This window comes from Bos taurus, chromosome 4 (genome assembly GCF_002263795.3).
Source record: "Bos taurus isolate L1 Dominette 01449 registration number 42190680 breed Hereford chromosome 4, ARS-UCD2.0, whole genome shotgun sequence".
NCBI classification, from domain to species: Eukaryota; Metazoa; Chordata; class Mammalia; order Artiodactyla; family Bovidae; genus Bos; species Bos taurus.
This window is the reverse complement of record NC_037331.1, coordinates 56,381,510-56,404,782: the sequence shown is the minus strand read 5'-3', so window position 1 is coordinate 56,404,782 and position 23,273 is coordinate 56,381,510. Positions and strand designations below refer to the sequence as shown.

General features: G+C 38.6%; 1 protein-coding gene across 4 annotated transcripts in view; it reads right to left on the bottom strand.

The window, feature by feature from the left end:
- The window catches only part of DOCK4 (dedicator of cytokinesis 4), a 479,778-nt gene that overhangs the window by 194,692 nt on the left and 261,813 nt on the right, over window positions 1-23,273 (bottom strand). For all 4 annotated transcript variants that reach the window (XM_059885863.1, XM_059885865.1, XM_059885864.1 and 1 more), the window contains exon 13: window positions 491-616. In XM_059885863.1, the coding sequence (XP_059741846.1) occupies window positions 491-616 (126 nt within the window). The remainder of the gene's footprint in view (window positions 1-490; window positions 617-23,273) is intronic.

Genomic DNA, 23,273 nt, shown 5'->3' with positions numbered 1-23,273 from the left:
CTTTTTGGGATTTTCCTTTGGAGTCTCCTTTGGTTGCTAATATAGATCTGATGTACATATACAAATAGAACTAAAAATACATATGGTATTTGCATATGGCTGCTTAGTACATACATATATACCTCTGGTGGAAAATCCTCCAAGAAAGGCTAACCATTGCTTAATAAATGTTCTTATCAAAACTTGTAAGGATTTCCCCTAAGTGACTTCAATAATACTTCCCACCAAAGGGTAAAATATTTTCTGAATTCAACTTCAGTTTTCCTTCTTATTATGGTCATAATGAAAAGCAGGCATGGCCCCTACAAGTTATCCATCCTGATGTGAAAAAAATGTAAAGATTAAAAAAAAAAAGAATTAAGTATTTCAATTTATTCTTCAGCACAGCCCATTTGAACTCTTTGAAGCTGACAGTTTGAAAACTTTCTCAAGTGCCAAAAGGAGACAAAATAGCCATATTTCATCATGTGGTTCATTCTGAGTCACTTACCAGGCATAATAATATTAGAAAAACCCAACTTCCTGGTGATGGATACTCCATGAGAAAATACTGATGAGTATTCCCTTCTGATTTGTTCAATGTCTCCATGTAAGAGTTGTAAAGAAACAGCTAAACCTAAATTAAATGAGACCAGAATTAAAAACAGAAGGATAGAAATAGCATGAACAGAAACTGAAATTGTTTCAACAAGTCCAAATCTATGGTATCATTGTTTTAAACTAAAGATTAACATTCAGACAAAATTAACAGAGTCTATAAGACAAATATCTAGAGAACACTTTTCCAACTTGACCACCTTAGTTTATCCACTTATAAAGAAGGTCCCTAGAAGCTGGAAAAAACTTGAACAGAACACTAAGAAGAGGAAGTTTGGTTGCTAGTCCCAACACCCACTTCTCCATTCCCTGCCTGACAGAAACAGCCCTGCACCAAACTCATCCTTGCAAATGGCAGGGGCATTTCAGCCCTGGAAGACACTGAACTTAAAATGGGAGCTCTAATTTCTTAAAAACTCTATAAAGTCTGTAAATAATTACTTATCAAATATCATAAAGATGAGCACAAATCTAAAGACATTAAAATTCAAGGATTTTAAGGATATCCATAGAGCTGTTTCTTTTTTAAGTAAGAAAGGTCATTAAAATGAAACCAACATTGTATTCTTAATATTATATATGGTACAAACTAATAATCACATTATTTTCCACCAAGCATATATAACAAAATGCAGGCCATTTAGATAAACAAAAGGAAATTTAGTCAGTAAAACGGTAAAAATTATTTTTTTTTGTTACCCCAATTATAGTGACATGACCACAGTACAATATATTCAAGACACTGAATGACACATTTTTCATACCTCATTTTTCCAAACCTCAGGCAAGAGCTAGAGAAAAAAAAATTAATGTCTTATCTTTTTTAATGTTTCCCTATTTTCAACATGCTGCTTCTCTTTTAGTTCCCTATTCCTTCTTCCATCTATTATTTTAAAACAAAGAAAAAAAAGTCCATCACTTACATTAGTGATAGAAAATGAAACCAGTCAAAGGTGACTTATATTTAAAAAAAAACTTTCAAGCATCATTAACCTGAACTCAAAATGAATGTGGATGATAGAATCAAGAGGATGATCAAACCGTACTCTAAAAATCCTCCATCTACATTCTGATCACCTTTTTCACTCAATAACACCCTTACTATTGTGCCACTTGTCATTCCCAGTTCCTAACACACAGCACTACAAAGCTAATTGCCAACATACACCATAAGCCTGGCAACAATCAGGCTGGGATGAAACAAATGTAAGATATTTGCCATGCATCTAGATTAGTATCTTCCTTTCACTCCCCTTCAGCAATAAGAAGCAACAACAAAAGCAGTGCTCTGTTGGAAAAGCATTATGCCCAGAGAGAAGATGAAGCCTTTCCTGGGGTGCAAACCAAACCAGGATGAGGCATACTGAAGGGGCAGTGACGTAAGCAAAGAAGGCCAGGATGTGGCTGCATCACCGTGTCCTCTGGTGTGTGGATCTAATAGAATGTTGGTGTTGGAAAGTTGCTTTGAGAATTAGATTAAATCTGGCAGGCACTCAGGAACTTTAATTAAATCTTCATCTTATTTTTACCTAACTATCTTTTAGCTCACTCCCCACCCTCACCCCACATGAGTTGGGTGACTGAGGCGATAAAATGGAGGCACATCAGCCCTCTGAAAGCCACATGGACTGAAGCAGGGGAGAATGAGCAGTCTGGATGGTTTAATGGTGACAACTTTGATGTGGTACTGTTGGCTCCTTTTAAAACCCAGAGGCAGGCGAACGAAGATAAACTAACACATGTTATAATCCATCTGTCTCAGCAGCTATTTCTTCTTGACTCATGCTCTCCACTACCCCCACCTCATTACTGGTGTCTCTGTTCTCCTCCTACTTCTGTCCTTTTGCCTTCAAAACATTCACCCACACTGTCACCATCATCACGAACATCATCAGGGTCTGGTATTTGTACAATAGCAGTGTGTGCCAGATAGGGTATGTAATAACAGTCCCTCCTGCTGGGTAGAACACTGTTGCAGTCCTGGGGTACTATCAGCAATGCTTTCAAATAGAGAATTACATGCACTAAATCCCTGAGGTCCTGTGATGTTTTGCAAGAGCAGTTCATTTTATTAGAAATTCTCATCAAAGGACTTGATCAGAGATACTAGCAACCTTATATGGTATGTATAAAGTAAGAAGAGAAAAGAACTAAACAATAATGAAAAAAAAACCAAAACAGATCCTGCTATTCAGGATAGAGGTTGGAGGAAGGGAAAGTGACCAGGATTCTTGTTTGGCTCTACTGGAGCCAGAATTCATTTAACCATCAGTGAATTTATACATATATATATAGTTCCCAGGTGGCTTCAGTGGTAAAGAATCTGCCTGCAATGCAGGAGCCACAGGAGATGCAGGTTCTATCCCTGGGCTGGGAAGATCCTCTGGAGGAGGACATGGCAACCCACTCCACTATCCCTGCCTGGAGAATCCCATGGACAGAGGAGTCTGGTGGGCTACAGTTCAAGGGTTGCAAAGAGTTGGACATAACTGACGAGACTTAGCACTCCTATGTGTGTGTGAGAGTGTGTGTGTGTGTGTGTGCTGAAACGATAAGACAATGAGAAAATAAAGGCATTCAATCAATGTGAATGTTAAAGACAATTGAACATAGGAAATAGAGAAAAAATATGTTTTCACGGAAGACACAGTTGTAAGCATGAACCAAAAAAATGCCTCAATGTTCTCCAGACAGCCAGAGTCATAGAGATGAGAGCATGCAAGAGGATAGAGAGGATCCACGTAGGAGACAATGAACAGAAAGGAGCCAATGAGGCAACGAGGAAGTGATGAGGGAAAATAAATAGTATGGAGGAAAAATAGTACAAAATAGTATGGAGGAGAAAAGAAAACCAGACATTCTAGAGTTGGATGCATTCTAACATTTGGTTAGAAGATATAGCAGTCTGAAAGTTTACAAAGACAAAGATGAAAGCCCAGGATAATGATTTCATTTGTTTGGCCAATTGATATCAATTTGCAGGGAGGGCAAGGTATTGTTGAAGTGACCCAATTTCTTCAGTATGAAGAACTCACAAAGAATTAAGAACTAGGAAGGTCACGTGGGCCAAGAGCTTGACCACAGTGTACTTGGCTCTTCCCAAATCATCTATTCGATTTCCATAAAAAATCACAATGCATAACAAATAAACTTCAAAGAGTGGGAAGTCAAAGAAACATGATATAATAGTGAATCCACAAGGACCAGCCCCCCAAGAGCCATAGCAATATTATTTATTTTTCAATCAGGGAAACTCCTGATCCTGTTCTTCTAGTGGTTCTTAATTATGCTGACTACAATGAACAGGTTGGACAAATGACTCACTAGATAATAAGAAATACTGTATTAACATAAAGAAACTATTCTTTACTATAAAGGGGAGACATCAAACATTCACCCATTCTGATGACCTGAAGATTCATCCTCCCCTTTCAGAAGAGTAGCTCAAGATGTAAGGCATATTCACAGAGCAGTATTTTCTTCCTATTCTCTTTCTTATTAGATCACTTTACTATTCTCACCTTACCCCTCTCTCTAGGGCTTCAGATCAGATCAGATCAGTCACTCAGTCATGTCCGACTCTTTGCGACCCCGTGAATCACAGCACGCCAGGCCTCCCTGTCCATCACCAACTCCCGGAGTTCACTTAGACTCACGTCCATTGAGTCAGTGATGCCATCCAGCCATCTCATCCTCTGTCGTCCCCTTCTCCTGCCCCCAATCCCTCCCAGCATCAGAGTCTTTTCCAATGAGTCAACTCTTCACATGAGGTGGCCAAAGTACTGGAGTTTCAGCTTTAGCATCATTCCTTCCAAAGAAATCCCAGGGCTGATCTCCTTCAGAATGGACTGGTTGGATCTCCTTGCAGTCCAAGGGACTCTCAAGAGTCTTCTCCAACACCACAGTTCAAAAGCATCAATTCTTCGGCACTCAGCCTTCTTCACAGTCCAACTCTCACATCCATACATGACCACAGGAAAAACCATAGCCTTGACTAGATGAACCTTTGTTGGCAAAGTAATGTCTCTGCTTTTGAATATGCTATCTAGGTTGGTTTAAGCAACTTCTAAAATTCTATTGCACACTTTAACTTATTGCTATCACAATTTAAACTGTCCACCTTGGGCAAGGCAATAACTTCCAGCTTGAGAGGAAGATGAAAGGCAAGATATAAGGATGTATTAATATATGATAGGGTTCCTGCTCCATAGAAGCTGATTATCCAATAAGGAAAGACACACACATGTAAGTAGAATATGAAGCAGTATGGGTTAAATGCATGATAGGAATATTACAGTAAAGAAAAATTATGACTGATGGAATTTGAAATTTCAGGGAAAATTTTTATGACAACAAATAAAATTAGGTTAAATTTTTAATTTTACAAGTAGATCAATAATGTCCCACAATCAGTTTTCTTCTGGCACTTAACATAAATACCAAAAATGAAATTGCTAAGGAAAAAATGTTACTCTTAATAGAAGAAATAAGCATTAAGCTAAACTTTAAAAAATCACTCTAGATATTTATGACCCAATTATAAAGATTTTTTAACTAATTTTAAACAAAGACTTAGTCATTAATTAATAATTAATCTAGAATCACAAAGCAACATTTTTTCAAGATTAAATAGCTTATGGAACAGAACTACAGAAGAGAAAGGCTTTAGTCAGTTCAGTTCAGTCGCTCAGTTGTGTCCAACTCTTTACGACCCCATGAATCGCAGCACGCCAGGCCTCCCTGTCCATCACCAACTCCCGGAGTTCACTGAGACTCACGTCCATCGAGTCAGTGATGCCATCCAGCCATCTCATCCTCTGTCATCCCCTTCTTCTCCTGCCCCCAATCCCTCTCAGCATCAGTCTTTTCCAATGAGTCAACTCTTTGCATGAGGTATCTGTTAAACCAAATGTGCTTGATTCTTTGGGAACTCTAATTTCTTAGGAATTAAAGCTAACTCACTCTGTGAGACGATTTCTTTTAAATGCATGAAATTCTGCACTTTTACATAAAAAGTGGCAAACACAGCAAGATTTATTAAGTGGCAGGCAAAATTGATTTTAAACTAGATCAGCCATTTTGCCACCAATGAACCAAATAACACATAGCAAATGTATAATAATGCAAACATGGAAATTTATGGCAAATATATTTGATAAATACACATTGTGATTAAGTGTGCAGTTTAAGAAGCCTGTCACACAGCATCATGACCCTGCCTCAATGTTAACTTCTCTGTGCTTTCTTTGGTTTTCACATTTGTAAAATAACTCCATAAAATACTTTGGGCAATGCCTGCTATAAAGGAAGTGCTTAAAAATGTTAGCAGCTGCTACTACAACTACCACTGCTGTTATAATCACATGATTGTTTCTCTTTCAGTTGTGCTCATTTGGTTTTTAAGCAGTACACTAATTTTTTTTCAATGATGTCTTTAAAATAATTTAAGAAATTCTATTTAGTTCTTTCTCACCAATAAAGCTAAGCACCAAGAAGACAGTTCAATTCAGTTGCTCAGTCATGTCCGACTCTTTGTGACGCCAGGGACTACAGCAGGCCAAGCTTCCCTGTCCATTACCAACTCCCAGAGCTTGCTCAAACTCATGTCCATGGAGTCGGTGATGCCATCCAACCATCTCATCCTCTATCATTCCCTTCTCCTTCTGTCTTCAATCTTTCCCAGTACCAGGGTCTTTTCCAGTGAGTCATTCTTTACATCAGGTGGCCAAAGTATTGGAGCCTCAGCTTCAGCATCAGTTCTTCCAATGAATATTAAGGACTGATTTCCTTTAGGATGGACTGGTTGGATCTCCTTGCAGTCCAAGGGACTCTCAAGAGTCTTCTCCAACACCACAGTTCAAAAGCATCAGTTCTTTGGTGCTCAGCTTTCTTGATAGTCCAACTCTCACATCCATACATGACTAGTGGAAAAACCGTAGCTTTGACTAGACGGACCTTTGTCGGCAAAGTAATGTCTCTGCTTTTTAATATGCTGTCTAGTTTGGTCACAGCTTTTCTTCCAAGGAACAAGTGCCTTTTAATTTCATGGCTGCAGTCACCATCTACAATACAATGATTTTGGAGCCCAAGAAAATAAAATCTGTCACTGTTTCCATTGTTTCTCCATCTATTTGCCATGGAGTGATGGGAAGGGATGCCGTAATCTTAGTTTTTTGCATGTTAGGTTTTAAGCCAGCTTTTTCACTATCTTTTTCACTTTCATCAAGAGGCTCTTTAGTTCCTCTTGATTAGATTAGAGATGCTTAGATTAGATTGCTACTGCTGCTGCTAAGTCGCTTCAGTCGTGTCTACTCTGTGCGACCCCATAGACGGTGGCCCACCAGGCTCCCCCGTCCCTGGGATTCTCCAGGCAAGAACACTGGAGTGGGTTGCCATTTCCTTCTCCAATGCATGAAAGGGGAAAATGAAAGTGAAGTCGCTCAGTCGTGTCCGACTCTTCGAGACCTCATAGTCTGCAGCCTACCAGGCTCCTCCGTCCATGGGATTTTCCAGGCAAGAGTACTGGAGTGGGGTGCCATTGTCTTCTCCATAGATTAGATTAGAGATGCTTAATATTTTTTGATGAATGGATTAAAAAACTCTCCCTGTTCATTGCTTCCTATTTTCTTTTTCATTATGAACCCATTTTTCTACCTTTTATTTAGTCTTTTCCTGATAGTTTATGATCTAAACTTCTAGGAGACATGGTTTAGGGAATACACAAGTGATGCTTAGAAATGAGTCCTCTAATACTGGGCTTGAAAGAACTGTTCTCTGTTTTAAAAAGGTGATGAGAGGAGATGATTCCCCAATGAGACAGAAAAATCTAAGCTTAAGCCACTGAATTTAAATTAACTCAGCAGTTTGGAAAAATCCATAGCAATGAAATCTAGGGTAAGTACCTAGTCCCAGGGGAGGAGCCTGAAAAAAGGAAATGTATAATCGTTCCACACTATCATGTTCACTCCCACGGTTCCTGGGATTCCTGTGAATAAAGCAATACCCACTGAAAATGGGCCACAGTAAAATGACAACAGCAACCATCCATCATAAAATAATCAGCAAAGAGGGAAAGGGAGCAGATATAACAAATCATGTCTTGACTTCCATGGAATATTTAAAACTTAAACTTCCAAATGTCAGGACCTATGTTCCTACCCTTCCTCCCTGTGGGAGCACCGACTGGAGTGTTTACCCCTCCAGTTTGGACCTCCCTGGCACCCCACTCCAGTCCTCTTGCCTGGAGAATCCCATGGACGGAGGAGCCTGGTAGGCTGCAGTCCATGGGGTCGCTAAGGGTCAGACACGACTGAGCGGCTTCACTTTCACTTTTCACTTTCATGCATGAAGGAGGAAATGGCAACCCACTCCAGTGTTCTTGCCTGGAGAATCTGAGGGACGGGGGAGCCTGGTGGGCCGTCGTCTATGGGGTTGCACAGAGTCGGACACGACTGAAGCAACTTAGCAGCAGCAGCAGCATACAAGTCATCAGGGCTTCCCTTATAGCTCAGTTGGTAAAGAATCTGCCTGCAATGCAGGAGACCAGGGTTCGATTCCTGAGTCCAGGAGATCCTCTGGAGAAGGAAATGGCAACCCACTCCAGAACCCTCACCTGGAGAATCCCATGGACAGAGGAGCCTGGCAGGCTACAGTCCATGGGATCGCACGAGTCCGATACAACTTAGCAACTGAACCACCAGTACCACCACACAAGTCAGCAAGATGTCCCTTCCTTTCTTTGAAGCTTTGTTTTATATTTCTTACCACATTTTGGTTACAATTTATTCAGCATTTTTATGTGTTTGTAGTTGAAGAGAAAGTTACAAAAGGCAGTCTACCATGTTTCAAAAGCCAATTTATTTAAAAATCTTTGCAATCCCTATTGTCTCCCAATAACACAAGTAGTCTGTGAAGAACATAGACTAGTGTGCCTTCAATGCACAATTAAATTGTAAATGGGTAAGTTAATTAAATGAGCAAAAATTTACTCTATATAGTATTTAAGAACTATCAATCTCAAAAATATTTAATTCAATGACTGCCCTTTGCTTCAAAAAATTTACAAATCTGCCAAATTAAAGTATGAAATAAAATCATAATAGATTAAGTAACTGACTTAAAAAATGCAACAAGTAAGTGACACCACACAATTACATTTTTCTTTTTAATTCTCCTGAGTTTCTATACAAGTACAGAAGAAAAATGGTAGCATATTAAAGTATATCTTCTGCAAATACATATGCTAAAAACATCTGAGCTAAGAATAGATATGATAATAGTGCAAAAACATCATCACAAGTGGGGTATCCAAAGATCACATTACAAACCCAAACTAATAACAAACAAATTTCTGAAGTGACCTATAGGGGAGGAAACGAAGAACATAGTTGGCATATGTCTACTAATCCTGAGTCATTTAATTTTCTCAATTAGAAATCTCATGAAGTTTTATGACCAAACTGAAACGGTCTTTTCTTTTCATTTTCAGCATTTAAAAACATCCACATGCTAAGAGAAGGCCAAAAAACTTGCTTCATTTACTTTTTCTCAAAATAAAGTGTGGCAAAGACAAAACCATGAATTAGGTTTTTATCTCAATACAGCCAGAATACTGTAAAATTAAAAGAAACTCATTTTGAAAGATAAGACTAATTGAACAAGCTTAAAAGATTTGAGAAAAAAACCATCATATATAACATAGAAAAATCTAAATGAAAAAAGGCAGGGAATAATTTATCAAAGGAGGTGTTTTATTTATTTTTTTTTTTAGAATGGAGTAAAGAGAAGACACATAAAATACAGCAGGGAGTTGTGAGCAAAGACAGAAAAACATAGAATGGGTAAAAGAAATGTCTTTGCCTGGTTTTGTTTTGAAATCACTGAGGTCTTCTGGTTCCTAGTAAAATTATTGAAGGCTATATCACTAGTTCAATTTCTAATACTGTCATAAAGGCATACATTTCTGGGGTATGAACATTTATAGTACCATAACACTATGTGGCTACTAATTCCAAAATCCAAAGAAGGGTATATTGGGTTGAAGGTAGAATGTAGGGGGAGACATGAAAGAGAGGCTGGGCCAGAGACTGAAAGCCTGCCTTACAAACTGCACAGGAAGGAGTCAAGTTGGCATCACAAGTGATGAACTGATAAAACTTGAAATGGGAAATGAGATACAGAACAAGTTTTTATATGACAAAGAGGATTCTGGCAGTACAACAGAAGAAGACTTGGCAGGATACAAATTATGGCTAAATTTAACAGTCTAGGTGAGAACTAAGGAGGGATTAAAATTAATATCATTGGTTATCATAGAGGATAGGCATGAACTTCAATGATTGTTTTGAGCACACAGAGACTGTGAAAGTAAACCTACATCTGAAACCAGTCTCTTCCACTCAGTCTCCAATTTCTTCTTTTTTCCACTCTTATGAATTAATACTGCAATCCTGAATCTACAGGTTTCAAACTTTTCAAAAATCTCTGACATCTGTCTTTAATGTCTTCAATAACCTGTCCCAGGTTTTATTCCAAAATGACCATCCAAGCTGCTGTTTATCTTGTTAATGTGGCAAAATTCATAAAAAAATCTCATATTCTTCCTTAATAATCCCATTTCTAAGGCTTTATTTTAAAGTCATATTCTGAAATACAGGAGATGTTCTTCACATTATTACTTACAAATGTGAAAAAACTTGAAACCATTTGAGTCCAATAAACAGGGTTGGATACAGAAATTAGGGCCTTAAATCTCAAAGCTAGAGAAGATAATACAACCTCCTTAGAGTTCAGTAAATTATTTTTTATTTTTAATGTTTTCCTATTTGGTACTAGGAAACCAAAGAAACAAACTTAAGGCAAACATCTGATAACTGTGTCTTTGATTCATTCATGAAATAGATGCTGTCTGTTAGTCATTAAAGAATTGGGCATTTTAAAATTTAACTAGATTAAAAAAATTTTACGTAGTACATGCATATGTCAAACTGTACTAAAGGTTCTGTTATGGAAGGAAATGTACTTCCTTACCTCAATTACTGAGTTCTGTTTACCAGAATTAATCCATTTTTAACAACTTCTTGAGTATCCTACCATAATTTTTCTTTTTTAACTGTGATAACTGTCATAAAGAAATCAAACCAGAAGTTGAGATAAAAATAATAAAAGATAAATGGTTTTAGAAGTCATTTCTGAAAGAGTAACATTCAAGCTTGGAAAGAGAAACAAATGGCAATACAAAAAATGGGAAGACAGTGCTTCAGACAGAGGAAAGAGCATGTGTAAAGATCCTGCAACAGAAAAGAGCTTGGGGTGATGGAGAAGATGGAAGAAGGCCCCTGTGTCTGAGCAGAGTCAAATGAGGCTGCAGGGGAGACCAGAAGATAAGCAGCAGTCATGGAAGCCATGATTAATTACTTTTATTCTAAATGCAACAAGGGGATGCCTCCTGGTGGCTGAGATGGCAGTCTACCTGCAATGCAGGAGACTGGGGTTCAGTCCCTGGGTCCAGAAGATCCTCTGGAGAAGGAAATGGCTACTCACTCCAGTCTTTTTGCCTGGGAAATCCCATGGACAGAAGAGCCTGGTGGGCTCAGAGTCAGACATGACTGAGTGACTAACACTTAACACAAATGCAACAAGAAGTCATTGGAGAATTTTAAATAAAGGAAACATGATTCAATTTGTGTTTTAAGAAAGTGTTCTTAGTGTTGTCTGGAAAACGGGATCAGAAAGAGGAAGAGTAAAACTGAGGATTCATTGAGCTTCCTGGACGTGAACATCAGCTTTTTATCAAATCTGTAAAGTTTTTTGTCAATATTTATTTTTAATATGTTTTCTGCTCCTTTCTCTCTCTCCTTTCCTTTTGGTACTCTCGTTTTATATGTTGGTGAGCTTGGTGGAATTTTTATGAGGTCCTGTTCCTTTTCTTTCAGTCTTCTCTGAGAAAAAAAAATTTCCACCCAATGTCTACAGTTTTCAAGAGTTCCTATAGGTTTAAATTTCTGCAGTGTTTCAAATAAAAGCCATTTTCTTTCAGGAGAGCTTCTTTGTATAAACTGCCTCTTCCCTGGGCCAAATCTCTGATCCACTGCTCCAGAACTGGAGGTGGGTACAGCAGTCCATTCTTTAGAGTGACACCCTTGCTTTATGTGGCGAAAGCTAGGCTGGAGCAGTAACCTGTGGTCTCTTCGTGTGGAATCTCCAGCCAATGAGTGAGTTGGAGCAAGGGCAATTGATGCCTCACTATTCTCAACTCTCTGTCTGGGACAGAGCCTCTGCCTTAGAGTGGCAGCCAGATGGTAGAAGGGAGACCCCAACCTCTGAGCCACTTCTGCCAGGAATGTAGCCTGTGCAACCCACAATTAATGGAGGTGAGAGACACTGGAGGCCTTCACTTCTTGATAAGATACAGTATCCCTTGACTGAGAGCTGAAAGGAGAAGCAGTCCTACCCTCTTGGCCATAAAGCACCCAGAGCAGAACTTCCATCGTGATGAGTAAGGCCAGGTGGAAGGGAAGAAGTTGACTGTAACACAAGCAGCACAAACTCTCTCTGTTCTCACTAAGATTTAATATTATTCTTTTTTTTTAAGCAATTCTTATTGGAAAATCCCATGGACGGAGGAGCCTGTTAGGCTGCAATCCATGGGGTCGCTAAGAGTCGGACACGACTGAGCGACTTCACTTTCACTTTTCACTTTCCTGCATTGGAGGAGGAAATGGCAGCCCACTCCAGTGTTCTTGCCTGGAGAATCCCAGGGATGGGGGAGCCTGGTGGGCTGCCATCTATGGGGTCGCACAGAGTCAGACACGACTGAAGTGACTTAGCATAGCATATTGGAGTATAGTTGCTTTACAATGTTGTATTAGTTTTTGCTGTACAGCAAATTGAACCAAGAGATATACATATAGTATATCTATCAGAGTAAAACTGATGAGTCATTGAGCTTCCTGGATGTGAACATCAGCTTTTTATCATAGATAAACTATACGTATATCTACATCTCCGCTTTTCTGGATTTCCTTACCATTTAGGTCACCACAGAGCACTGAGTAGTTCCCTGAGCTCTACAGTAAGTTCCAGTATTTCCAGTATTTTATACATAGTATCAATAGTGTATACATGTCAATTCCAATCTCCTAATTCATCCCACACCCCCTTCTTTCCTTGGTATTCATACATTTGTTCTCTACATCTGTATCTCTATTTTAGCTTTGCAAATAAGTTCATCTGTATCATTTCTGGATTCCACTTTTAAGTGATGTTATAGGATATTAATTTTTCTATTTCTGATTTACTTCACTCTGTATCAGAGTCTCTAGGTTCAGCCATGTCTCTGCAAATGGCACAGTTTTGCTCCTTTTTATGGATGAGTAATATTCTGTTGTGTATATGTACCACATCTTCTTTATCTATTTCTCTGTTGATGGACATTTAGGTTGCTTCCTTGTCCTGGCTATTGTAAATAGTGCTGCAGTGAACACTGGGGTGCATGTATCATTTTGAATGATGGCTTTCTCCCGGTATATGCCCAGGGGTGGGATTGCTGGGTCATATGGTAACTCTATTTTTAGTTTTTTAAGGAAACTCCCAACTGTTCTCCATAGTGGATGTTATCAATTTATATTCCTATCAACAGTGTAACAGGGTTACCTTTCAAAATCCATACCCTCTCCAGCAATTTTTGTTTGTAGATTTTTTTTGTTAATGGCCATTCTTACTGGCATTTTGATTTGCATTTATCTAATAATTAGTGATGTTGAGCATCTTTTCATATGCTTTTTGGCCATCTGCATGTTTCCTTTGGAGAAGTGTCTACTTAGGTCTTCCATTCACTTTTAACTGGGTTTATTTTTTTTGATATTGAGCTGCATGAGTTGTGTATTTTAAAAATTAATTTCTTGTTAGTTGCTTCATTTAAAAGTATTTTCTCATATTCTGAGGGTTTTCATCTTGTTTATAGTTTCCTTTGTTTGTAAAAGCTTTTAAGTTTAATTATGTCCCATTTGTTTACTTTTGTTTTACTTTTTAAAATTAAGTATTGAATTTTATTCTTCAGTAAGTATTTCTTCATTTGCTGTATGTGCTCAAGAAAATTTTCAGACTTTAATGCTTTTTTAAAAATATGATTATTACTAGTTATAGTTTGGAGTGAGTCCATGTAGCGCCTTATGCTGCCATTCTGGGGCAAGACTCTGAAAACATTATTTCTTGACAGTACTTGCATACTTTGTGTTTGGTAGGCAGGGGCCAAAGGGTAAAACCTAATTGTCAGGATTTCTCAACATGAATGATAATTACTAACATCATCTGGTGTCAGAAAAACTTCCTGAAGGTGATTATCATTAGATCCTTCCATAAATTCACCTTCAGTAAAATCTATTAATTTCTGAAATCCTAAGACCTCATTATTATCAGAGCAAGAATTTTCACTTCTATTCCCTTCTTTGTGCTTGATTTACAAAATCCATCAAGTATTCTATGTTGTGTCTATAAGTTAGTAACTTTTAAAATAAAACACCAGCAGCATAACTTTCAGGGATACATCCTGGTTGCATCAAGCAGTAAAACCCTGACAGGATCCGGCGAGGTGTTCACACAGCAAAGTCAGCCACAGAATCTCAGGGCCTCTGGAACATAGGGAAGAAAGGAAGCCAAATGTCTGCTAGGAGTCGTGTCCAGTGAGACAACACTGTTGGAAAGTGAGTCAGCTGAGGAAAACCAAGAAGCATTAGGAGGAGATTAGAGTGTAGAAATGGACCAGGTTCAGCTCAGTTCAGTTCAGTCGCTCAGTCATGTCTGACTTTGTGACCCCGTGGACTGCAGCACGCCAGGCCTCCCTGTCCATCACCAACTCCTGAAGTTAACTCAAACTCATGTCCATTGAGTCGGTGATGCCATCCAACCATCGCGTCCTCTGTTGCCCCCTTCTCCTCCTGCCTTCAATCTTTCCCAGCATCAGGGTCTTTTCAAATGAGTCAGTTCTTCGCATGAGGTGGCCAAAGTATTGGAGTTTCAGCCTCAGCATCAGTCCTTCCAATGAATATTCAGGACTGATTTCCTTTAGGATGGATTGGTTGTATCTCCTTGCAGTCCAAGGGACTCTCAAGAGTCTTCTCCAACACCACAGTTCAAAAGCATCAATTCTTTGGCATTCAGCTTTCTTTATAGTCCAACTCTCACATCCATACAGGACTACTGGATAAACCATAGCTTGGACAAGGTTAGATGAAGAATTAAAATGGGAGCCATGACAGCACTGCAGGCCCTCTGAAATGTGTGTTCACTGCATGATTGAGGATGCTGAGCTGTTAAAAGCCTCCCACCAGCAAGGCCACATTACCCGAAGGACACATATTCTTTAATGTTTCCATACTGAAAACTGGACACTTATGTCTTTAATGCTGCAAAGCTCAAATCTCCTCTTTCAGATGCACTTTCAAAGCCATATAAAGTAAACAATAAAAAAAAAAAAAATCACTCCACTTTCTAAAGGGTCATATCTTGATTTCTGACTTTCAGCTTGTATTATTCAATTTGTGAATAAGGGAGCTAACAGCAATACGTATAAACTGTCTGATGAAATAAAAATTCATATTTCAAGGCAAGACAAGAAAATTTTAAACATAAAATTTTTCTCTGCCTTTTGGGCCTTTCTCCCCTCCTGCGTGCCTTGTGCATCTGCATTATAATGTATTAATCAGACCTCCCCAATGGCAGAAGCACCTGATCAACCATAAATTGGATCAGTTTTTCTTCTTGCGGTGCCAGTCATGTAACTCCTTGGAAGATAACATTCTTAATCCTGTAATCCTTCTTAATCCTGTAAGGTACCAACCACTCACCTTATATGTCAACTTTATGTACAGTGCCAATATACCATTTCTTTTAAAAACAGCAATTGGTGCAGAGCAGACCACTCAGATAATCTGGGCTGAACCTAATTGAAATTCTTAGTGTAAATACTCACTTATGACCTGATTAATGTTACTAGCTATACTATTTGTTGGGCCTCCCAGGTAGCTCAGTGGGTAAAGAATCTGCCTGCAATGCAGGAGACACAGGAGACTAGGGCTCGATCCCTGAGTTGGGAAGAACCCCTGGAGGAGGGTATGGCAACCCACTCCTGTATTCTTGCCTGGAGAATCCCATGGACAGAGGAGCCCGGCGGACTACAGTCCATAGGGTTGCAAAGTCAGACGTGACTGAAGTGACTGAGCACACATACAACTTGTATTTTCCCTATTTTACAAGATTATTATTTCTTGATCACCAAGTGGATGACTGAGCTAATAATTAGGAGACTTGAAACAACTGACCAAATATATAGTCCCATTAAGACCAATGATTTTAAGAGTATAATCTAGATACCAGAACAAGCAACAAGAAGGAACCATTCCCTAGACCATAAGAGAGTAGTAAGGCAGGTGGCTGAGAAGTTTTGGTTACTGTGAACAGGACTTAGTCCAGAGATAGCACACTGAGTGGCCCAATAACAAAGGCCTTGCCTGTCCGGGGAATGAGCATTCCTAGCTCAATAGGACAAATTGGTCATAAAATGCCTCCAAAACCTTGCTCAAAATTAAGACTGAAAGGGAAAAAATAAAGCATGGTGCCCATCATCCAGTTACATAAGAATCAAGTCACTGCAACTCTTGACTTACAGTACAGGGCAAAGATCAGGATGAGGTACTTGTGCTCGGGGAAGACTGGCAGAACTGGTCCTCACAGATTATTTTCAGGAGAAAATTTTATGAACCCAGTTTCCTGCATCTTCCCATACTTAGAAAAGCACCAATAACTAAGGTATCTGTACCTCAAGAGTGGCAGTAACCTTCTACCAAGATGTTTGATTGCATATACCCCTTTGTCTAGATCACATGTACACTGTTCCCTCCATCCCCCAACCTTTACTTCTTCAGACAGGTCTCAGAGTTCTATGAGAGATGGTCTCCTGGGTTACAATTCTCAGGTTGCCCAAAGAAAATTTTCCATTTTTTTGGTAGTATGACATAGTCTGTTTCTTTAATTTATTATTAATTAGAAGATCATTATTTTATAATATTGTGCTTGTTTCTGCCATACAACATCATCATTTCTCTTTTAGATTACTATGAATTAATTTTTTGTTGACATATTTTAAGTCTGGTGTGTGTGTGTTAGTCACTCAGTCGTGTCTGACTCTTTGTGAACCCGTGGACTGTAGCCTACCAGGCTCCTCTGTCCATTGGATTCTCCAGGCAAGAATACTGGAGTGGGTAGCCATTTCCTTCTCCAGGATTTAAGTTGTAAAGGATGCAACTCTAAAGGAGGAGGAACAACAGGCTGACCTTCAGAAAATCATCACCCTGATATATCTGCATAGTAACACTATCCGTTGGGATGCTGACTTCCTAACAGGTAAAAGGTATGAGAAGTAAGGGTACAAAACCTCATGATTTTAACTGCTAGCCCACAGATCTGCTATTTCCAAGTATTGGGCAGGCTTTTATGTTTTTCTTAAAGAAGTGGTTAGCCCATGGCTAACAGTTATTGAGAAAATATGATTGAAGTAACACATAATAAGTCATGGAATGTCAAACTAAGGCATATAAGCAACATCTGGAATTGTTCAGTTTCATCAAGTCTTAACCAGAAAAGAAATTTATTGACCAGAAATGAAAGACAAAGACCATTGGCATATAGTGGAAGCTATAATTGTAGGAGTGGATGAGACTATTCAGGGGGAATTAACATTTAACCAAGAACTTTCACCTTAAAGCTTCCATACTTATTTTTAAAGGCAAACACTCAGGATTAGGTTAATGGATAAAAGGTTGTTTATCTGCTTTCTATTGTAACTATTACTACTTATTTGTAATAATTTTTTCAAAGCACACAGTAAGCCACTGGCTAAAAACAACTTTTTAAAAGTATATATAGAGCATGGCATAAATGAGTGTATGTAATATCTGATGTATTTAATTTATTGAAATACTTGTTATAAACTACATTTTTTTCTATGTTGTGTATTTTTTCCTATGCAGTATAGAAGGTAAGATGGTTGGATGGCATCATTGATTCAATGAACATGAGTTTAAGCAAACTCTAGAAAATAGAGAAGGACAGGGAAGCCTGGCATGCTGCAGTTCATGCGGTTGCAAATTTGGACATGACTGAGTGACTGAACAGAAATATCTAAATTGGCAAAATATAAATAATTTAGAGAATAAAACAAGGCTCTAATCACTACTTCCATTACCTTATAATTTGAGTTTGTGTTTGTGTTTTTTCTAAGTACTACATGAAGTTTTACAAATACCTTCAGTAGGTAGGTTTGGTCACTAAGTCATGTCCTACTCCTGTGACCCCATGGACTGTAGTCCGCCAGGCTCCTCTGTCCATGGGATTCTCCAGGCAAGAATACTGGAGTGGGTTGCCATACCCTTCTCCAGGGGATCTTCCTGACAGGCATCCTGCACTGCAGGCAGACTCTTTACCAACTAAGCCACCAGAGAAGCATATTTTAATATATTTTGAACTCTATCTTTTTTCTTCACTGTCATGAAAAGAAAATGGCTTAAAGGAAACTAAAAAGATATGACAACTGCATGCAATACAGCCTGAGTTCCTTTTGTTATAAAGGACATTGAGAAAATTGTCAAAATCTGAATAAGATCTACAGATTAGGTAAGACTATTGTATCAATGTTCACTTTCTGATTTTGATTACTGTACTGTGGTTATGTTGCCATGTTCTGCGTAAGTAGAGATAAAGAGGAACAATTCCTATAATTTGTTCTGAAACAGTTCAGGTGGGAAAAAACATATGTAAGTGTGATATATATACATGTACATATACATGTATATGTGTGTATGTATAAACATCAGGGGCATTAATTCAATCCTTAAGAATTACACCAATTCAGTAATAGTAAATTACTATCTATAGAGAGAGTCTATATAAGAGACACACAAATATATATATATATATATATATAACACACAAATATATATATATATATATGAATAAAGTGCCTGTGTGTGTGTGTGCATGTGTGGCGAGAAGTAAAGCGAGAGAAGGATAATGCAAATATCGCGAAATGTTAAACTTTGAGAAGTTACATATTTGTTGCACTATTCTTAAAACTTTTCTGAAAGTAAAATTATTTCAAAGCTAAAAACTCAAAAAGAATAAAAATAAAGCATGATTTAATAATTGTGTGTGTGAGCTCAGTAATGTCTGACTCTCTGTGAACTTAGGGACTGTATCCTGCCAGGCTCCTCTACCCATGGAATATTCCCAGAAAGAATAGTGGAGTGGGTTGCCATTTCCTCCTCCAAGGGATCTTTTAGACCCAGGGATCGAACCTAGGTCTCTCAAATCTCCTGCATTACAGGCAAATTCTTTTACCCCGGAGCCACCAGGGGTGCCTTCGTTTAATAATTAGGAAATTCTAAAAGTGAGCCAAAAGGCCATATACTATATGTCTAGCCAATAGGTGGTGCCAATGAGTACCAGTTTTCTTTAAACAATATTAGAAAGCAAAGTTTCTAAGTGCAGTGTTCAAAAGTCAGGAGTACTGACACAATCTTTAAGAATTACACCAGTTCAATACTATTGAATTAAACAACTACCTGTCTATGTGAGGACAGGATGCTCAACTCCCCCAGATACAGTCTAACTCTCTCAAAAGCCTCCTTTCACCTCAGTTAAATGAAGAACACCATTTACTTCCTGCACAGAATTAAAGTGCCCTCCTTGTACAAGTAAGTGGGCTTCTTATCTAGGTAATTCTGAAGGAGTCTCACCTTCTGTGGGGGTTAAAATGTATAACTGGCAGGAATGCAATCACAGTGCTCATCTGGCTAAGACAAAAAGCAGATTGTAAAACTGACCTGATTAGCAAATATGATTTCTTCTAGTTGTAAGTTACATGTACAAACTACAGGAAATAGGATTTCATAAACACATAGATAATATTAAAGTATTCTGAATTTTCTCTTAGGACATACTGAACAGGAGCCAAGGATTTTTACACAAGTTATTTCAAATAATAGAACTGAATGTGTCTCAGGAAATCATATTGGCTCAGTCTTATTTCACATTCCTAGAATTCAACTGCTAATGTCTATCAGAGGTGACGTTAATAATAACCATTTGCTCAACACACTTCAACCAGGCTAATTCTAATGACTATTTTTAGAAGTTCAAATTCTCACAATGTGATTTTTGGATTTAAAAATTCTCACAGAATACAACTTTGGAAAATTTGAATTGCTGCAATGAACTAAATCTAACCATACAGACAGGTTAATTCAATTATATTTTTACCTTTAAAAGTTAAATGGATCACCTGAAATTTTCTTCCAGTTTCTAAACCCAATAAAGATAGTGGTTAATGTACCTTAGCAACACAGGTCTTAGGTTAGAGGGGGAGAAAAAACCCAGTTATCTAGACAACTCCTTTTACCTATTAAATAGACAAGATTACAACTCCAAAAGATAGAAGCACATCAATGAAGCATAAAAGGCCTGAAAATTAGGTGGTAGAATTTGATTCTAAAACTAATTTCAAAGTTATTCTTTTTTTCTCTTTTTAGTATAATGACCAAGGAACAGCAGGAGGAAAGCAGGGACTAAAACAACATTTTGTTGAGTGAATTTAATTCTCTTGAAAACATTTGACTGCACTGCTTCCATTTAATCAACTACTCCATGGTCCAAGGAGAAAAAGTCAACATTTCACTGTGATAATTTAATCATGAGGCATCCCAATTTCCAACTTTAATTTCCTATACTCTTGTTTCCCCCTTAAGTATGCTATCAGATGCCTCCCTTTCAATAATAAAGCCAAACAGCTCCTAAAACTTTATCCATTATTTTTATAATTGCCTTCCCTCAAGACAAGTGACAATAGACCAATGTTCCACTCTCCAAGAAGAGTGGAATCTTAAATGGAAAGAAAGAGTAAAGAGTTCATTTACTGATTTTTAAAAGTGTCTGTCTGAGCTTTTTCTCTCTGCAGCAGTCTTTTGGCGTGACAAGGCTTAGGGCTGGGTTTGCCTTTGCTGTGAGAGAGCTAGAAGGGACCAGAAGGAGACCAAAGGAATAGAAGGCGAGTTGATGCTGGCTGGTGCAGCTGGCTGGGACTCAGGCTTGAAAGGAGGGGGAAGGAGAGGAGTGGGCTGTAAGGATAGGGGAGCAGGCAGGGCTTTGCAGCAAAAGCCAAGCCTAAAGAGTATATATTCAGCTATCTAGGAATCTCAGCATCAAGACAGGCAGCAAAATGCAGGATTGATTCTGCCAAAGCAGAGAAACCCTGCTAGGCAGGGTTGTATGGTAAAATGGTTTCTTTTACTCTTTCCAAAGATGCAACAAGTAGTTTTACATTTCAGTGCAATGGATGTAAACACACAGGTAACACCCACTGAGCATCACTTCAGTCAGGACAATGATAAATTCAAAGGATCCAACAACAGAAGAATTGTAAGGCACACTGCAAAGAGCAAAGACCTGGGAGTTGACAAGGAGTTTGGAAACAAGTATATTGGAACAGATGAACACACTTTGCTTAGTCAACACTGCATCTGTGATGGTAAGGAGGGAAGGGACTACATGGGAAAAATCAGGTCAGGGTTAGTTTTATATTTATTTATTCACATAGGAGGCAAATGCAAGCAAATTAAAAGTAATGGGACTCTGGGAGAGAAAGAAAAAGATACACAACGGCTACAAACTTCTCCACCCAAAGTTAGTGGGCAGAAGCAAAGGAGTAAGGCATAATGAATGTGAGGCATCAAAAGAGCTCAAAAAGGAAATTCTTTAAATCCAGTCCAGAGCAGCACTGCCTAATAGAACTATGATATGAGCCACCTATGGGGCTAGTAACCACTTAAAAAATAGAAACAAAATTAACTTTTGTAATATATTATGTTTAGACCAATATACCCACAATGTTACCTTGGAACATATAATCAATATAAAAATTATTAAAGGGCTGTTTCATATTCATTATATATGTATCAAGTCTTCAAAATCAAGTATGTATTTTACAAGCACTATACACTTTAATGACATCCCCAGTGGCTCAGCAGTAAAGAAATCGCCTGCAGTGCAGGAGACCCAGGAGACACGGGTTCAATCCCTGGGTCAGGAAGATCCCCTGGAGAAGGAAACGGCAACCCAATCCAGTATTCTTGCTACAAAAATCTCATGGACACAGGAGCCTGGCGGGCTACAGTCCATAGGGTCGCAAAGAGTCGGACACAACTGATCGACTGAGCATGCATGCTCATACTTCAATCCCAGTGCTATACCAACCTCATGTCTAAGGCTCAATAGCCACAGGTGGCTGGTACCTATCAAGGTGGACAGCACAGGTACAAAATATATTTAATGATAAAAAATAACCCATGGCATCAAGAAATACCAAAAAGTATGTCACAAGTAATGAATTTGGTTAGAAGTTTGTCAATGAATTTGGCAAGAAAAGTTTTAAAAAAACACTAGGCCTACCATCTTACTGAAAGTACATTTAAAATAAATCGCTTGGTCTTTACACAATAAGTGCTATTTCAATTCTTTCACAGAAAAATTGAAGACAAGTGTACACAGCAGTTTCTGAGGTATTCTTCTTATTTCAAGTTATATTCACTACTAAAATCTCCTGGTCCTTCAGAGACCTTTAATAGCAAGTGCAAGTATTTTCTTTATTTAGTGGTAGATGGAAGATTTTGTGTGGATCAAAGGAAGCCAAGTTCCCTCCTTTGCTCTTGGGAAACTGAAGAGAAAACTGACCTCACCATTCATTACAGCCTGAAGTGCTGCCACATGAATGAGCTGCGAATATTTATGGCTCTCAAGTGACCAAACCACAGAGATTCTGTCTGCAGTTACTTTGTGGGTTGTTTTGGGCTGGTGATGTGGGATCGTCATATGCAAAGGGTCCTCTGTTCATGGGATTCTCCAGGCAAGAATACTGCAGTGGGTAACCATTCCCTTCCCCAAGGGATCTTCCCGACCCAGGGATCAAACCCTGCAGGGTCTCCTGCACTGTAGACAGATTCTTTATTGTCTGAGCAACAGTAGAATCTGCCTGCAATGTGAGAGACCTATGTTCGATCCCGGGATCAGGATGATCCCCTGGAGAAGGGAATGGCAACCCCGCTCTAGTAATCTTGCCTGGACAATTTCATGGACATAGGAGCCTGGTGGGCTACAGTCCATGGGATCGCAAAGAATTGGACACAACTGAGTGACTAACGTTTTCACTTGGCCTGGTGAGATGTACACAGGTCTGAAGAAAAGGTGGTCTAAATTTAAATTCAGGTTCTTTTAATTGCCAGGCAAGTTGGACTATAACACAACCATCTATATTCAGGGTACTTTAAAGATCAGCCATAAAAAGCAATGCATTCAGTTCAAATACAGGTTGATTTAGAAGTTTCTTTAATTAAAGCACACAACTTTATAGTTTATTCTGCTTCAACGTGGGTTTGAAGGTGGGACAGGAATAATATTCACCATGTTTTTGTATAACTGATCAAACTTAAAGATGTCATTCAATATATTATACAACCTACATATGCTATAGTGTAAGTCTAGTATATTACTAGTGTAAGAGTATGCACCACCTGATATGTGCTTCTCTGGTAGCTCAGCTGGTAAAGAATCTGCCTGCAATGCAGGAGACC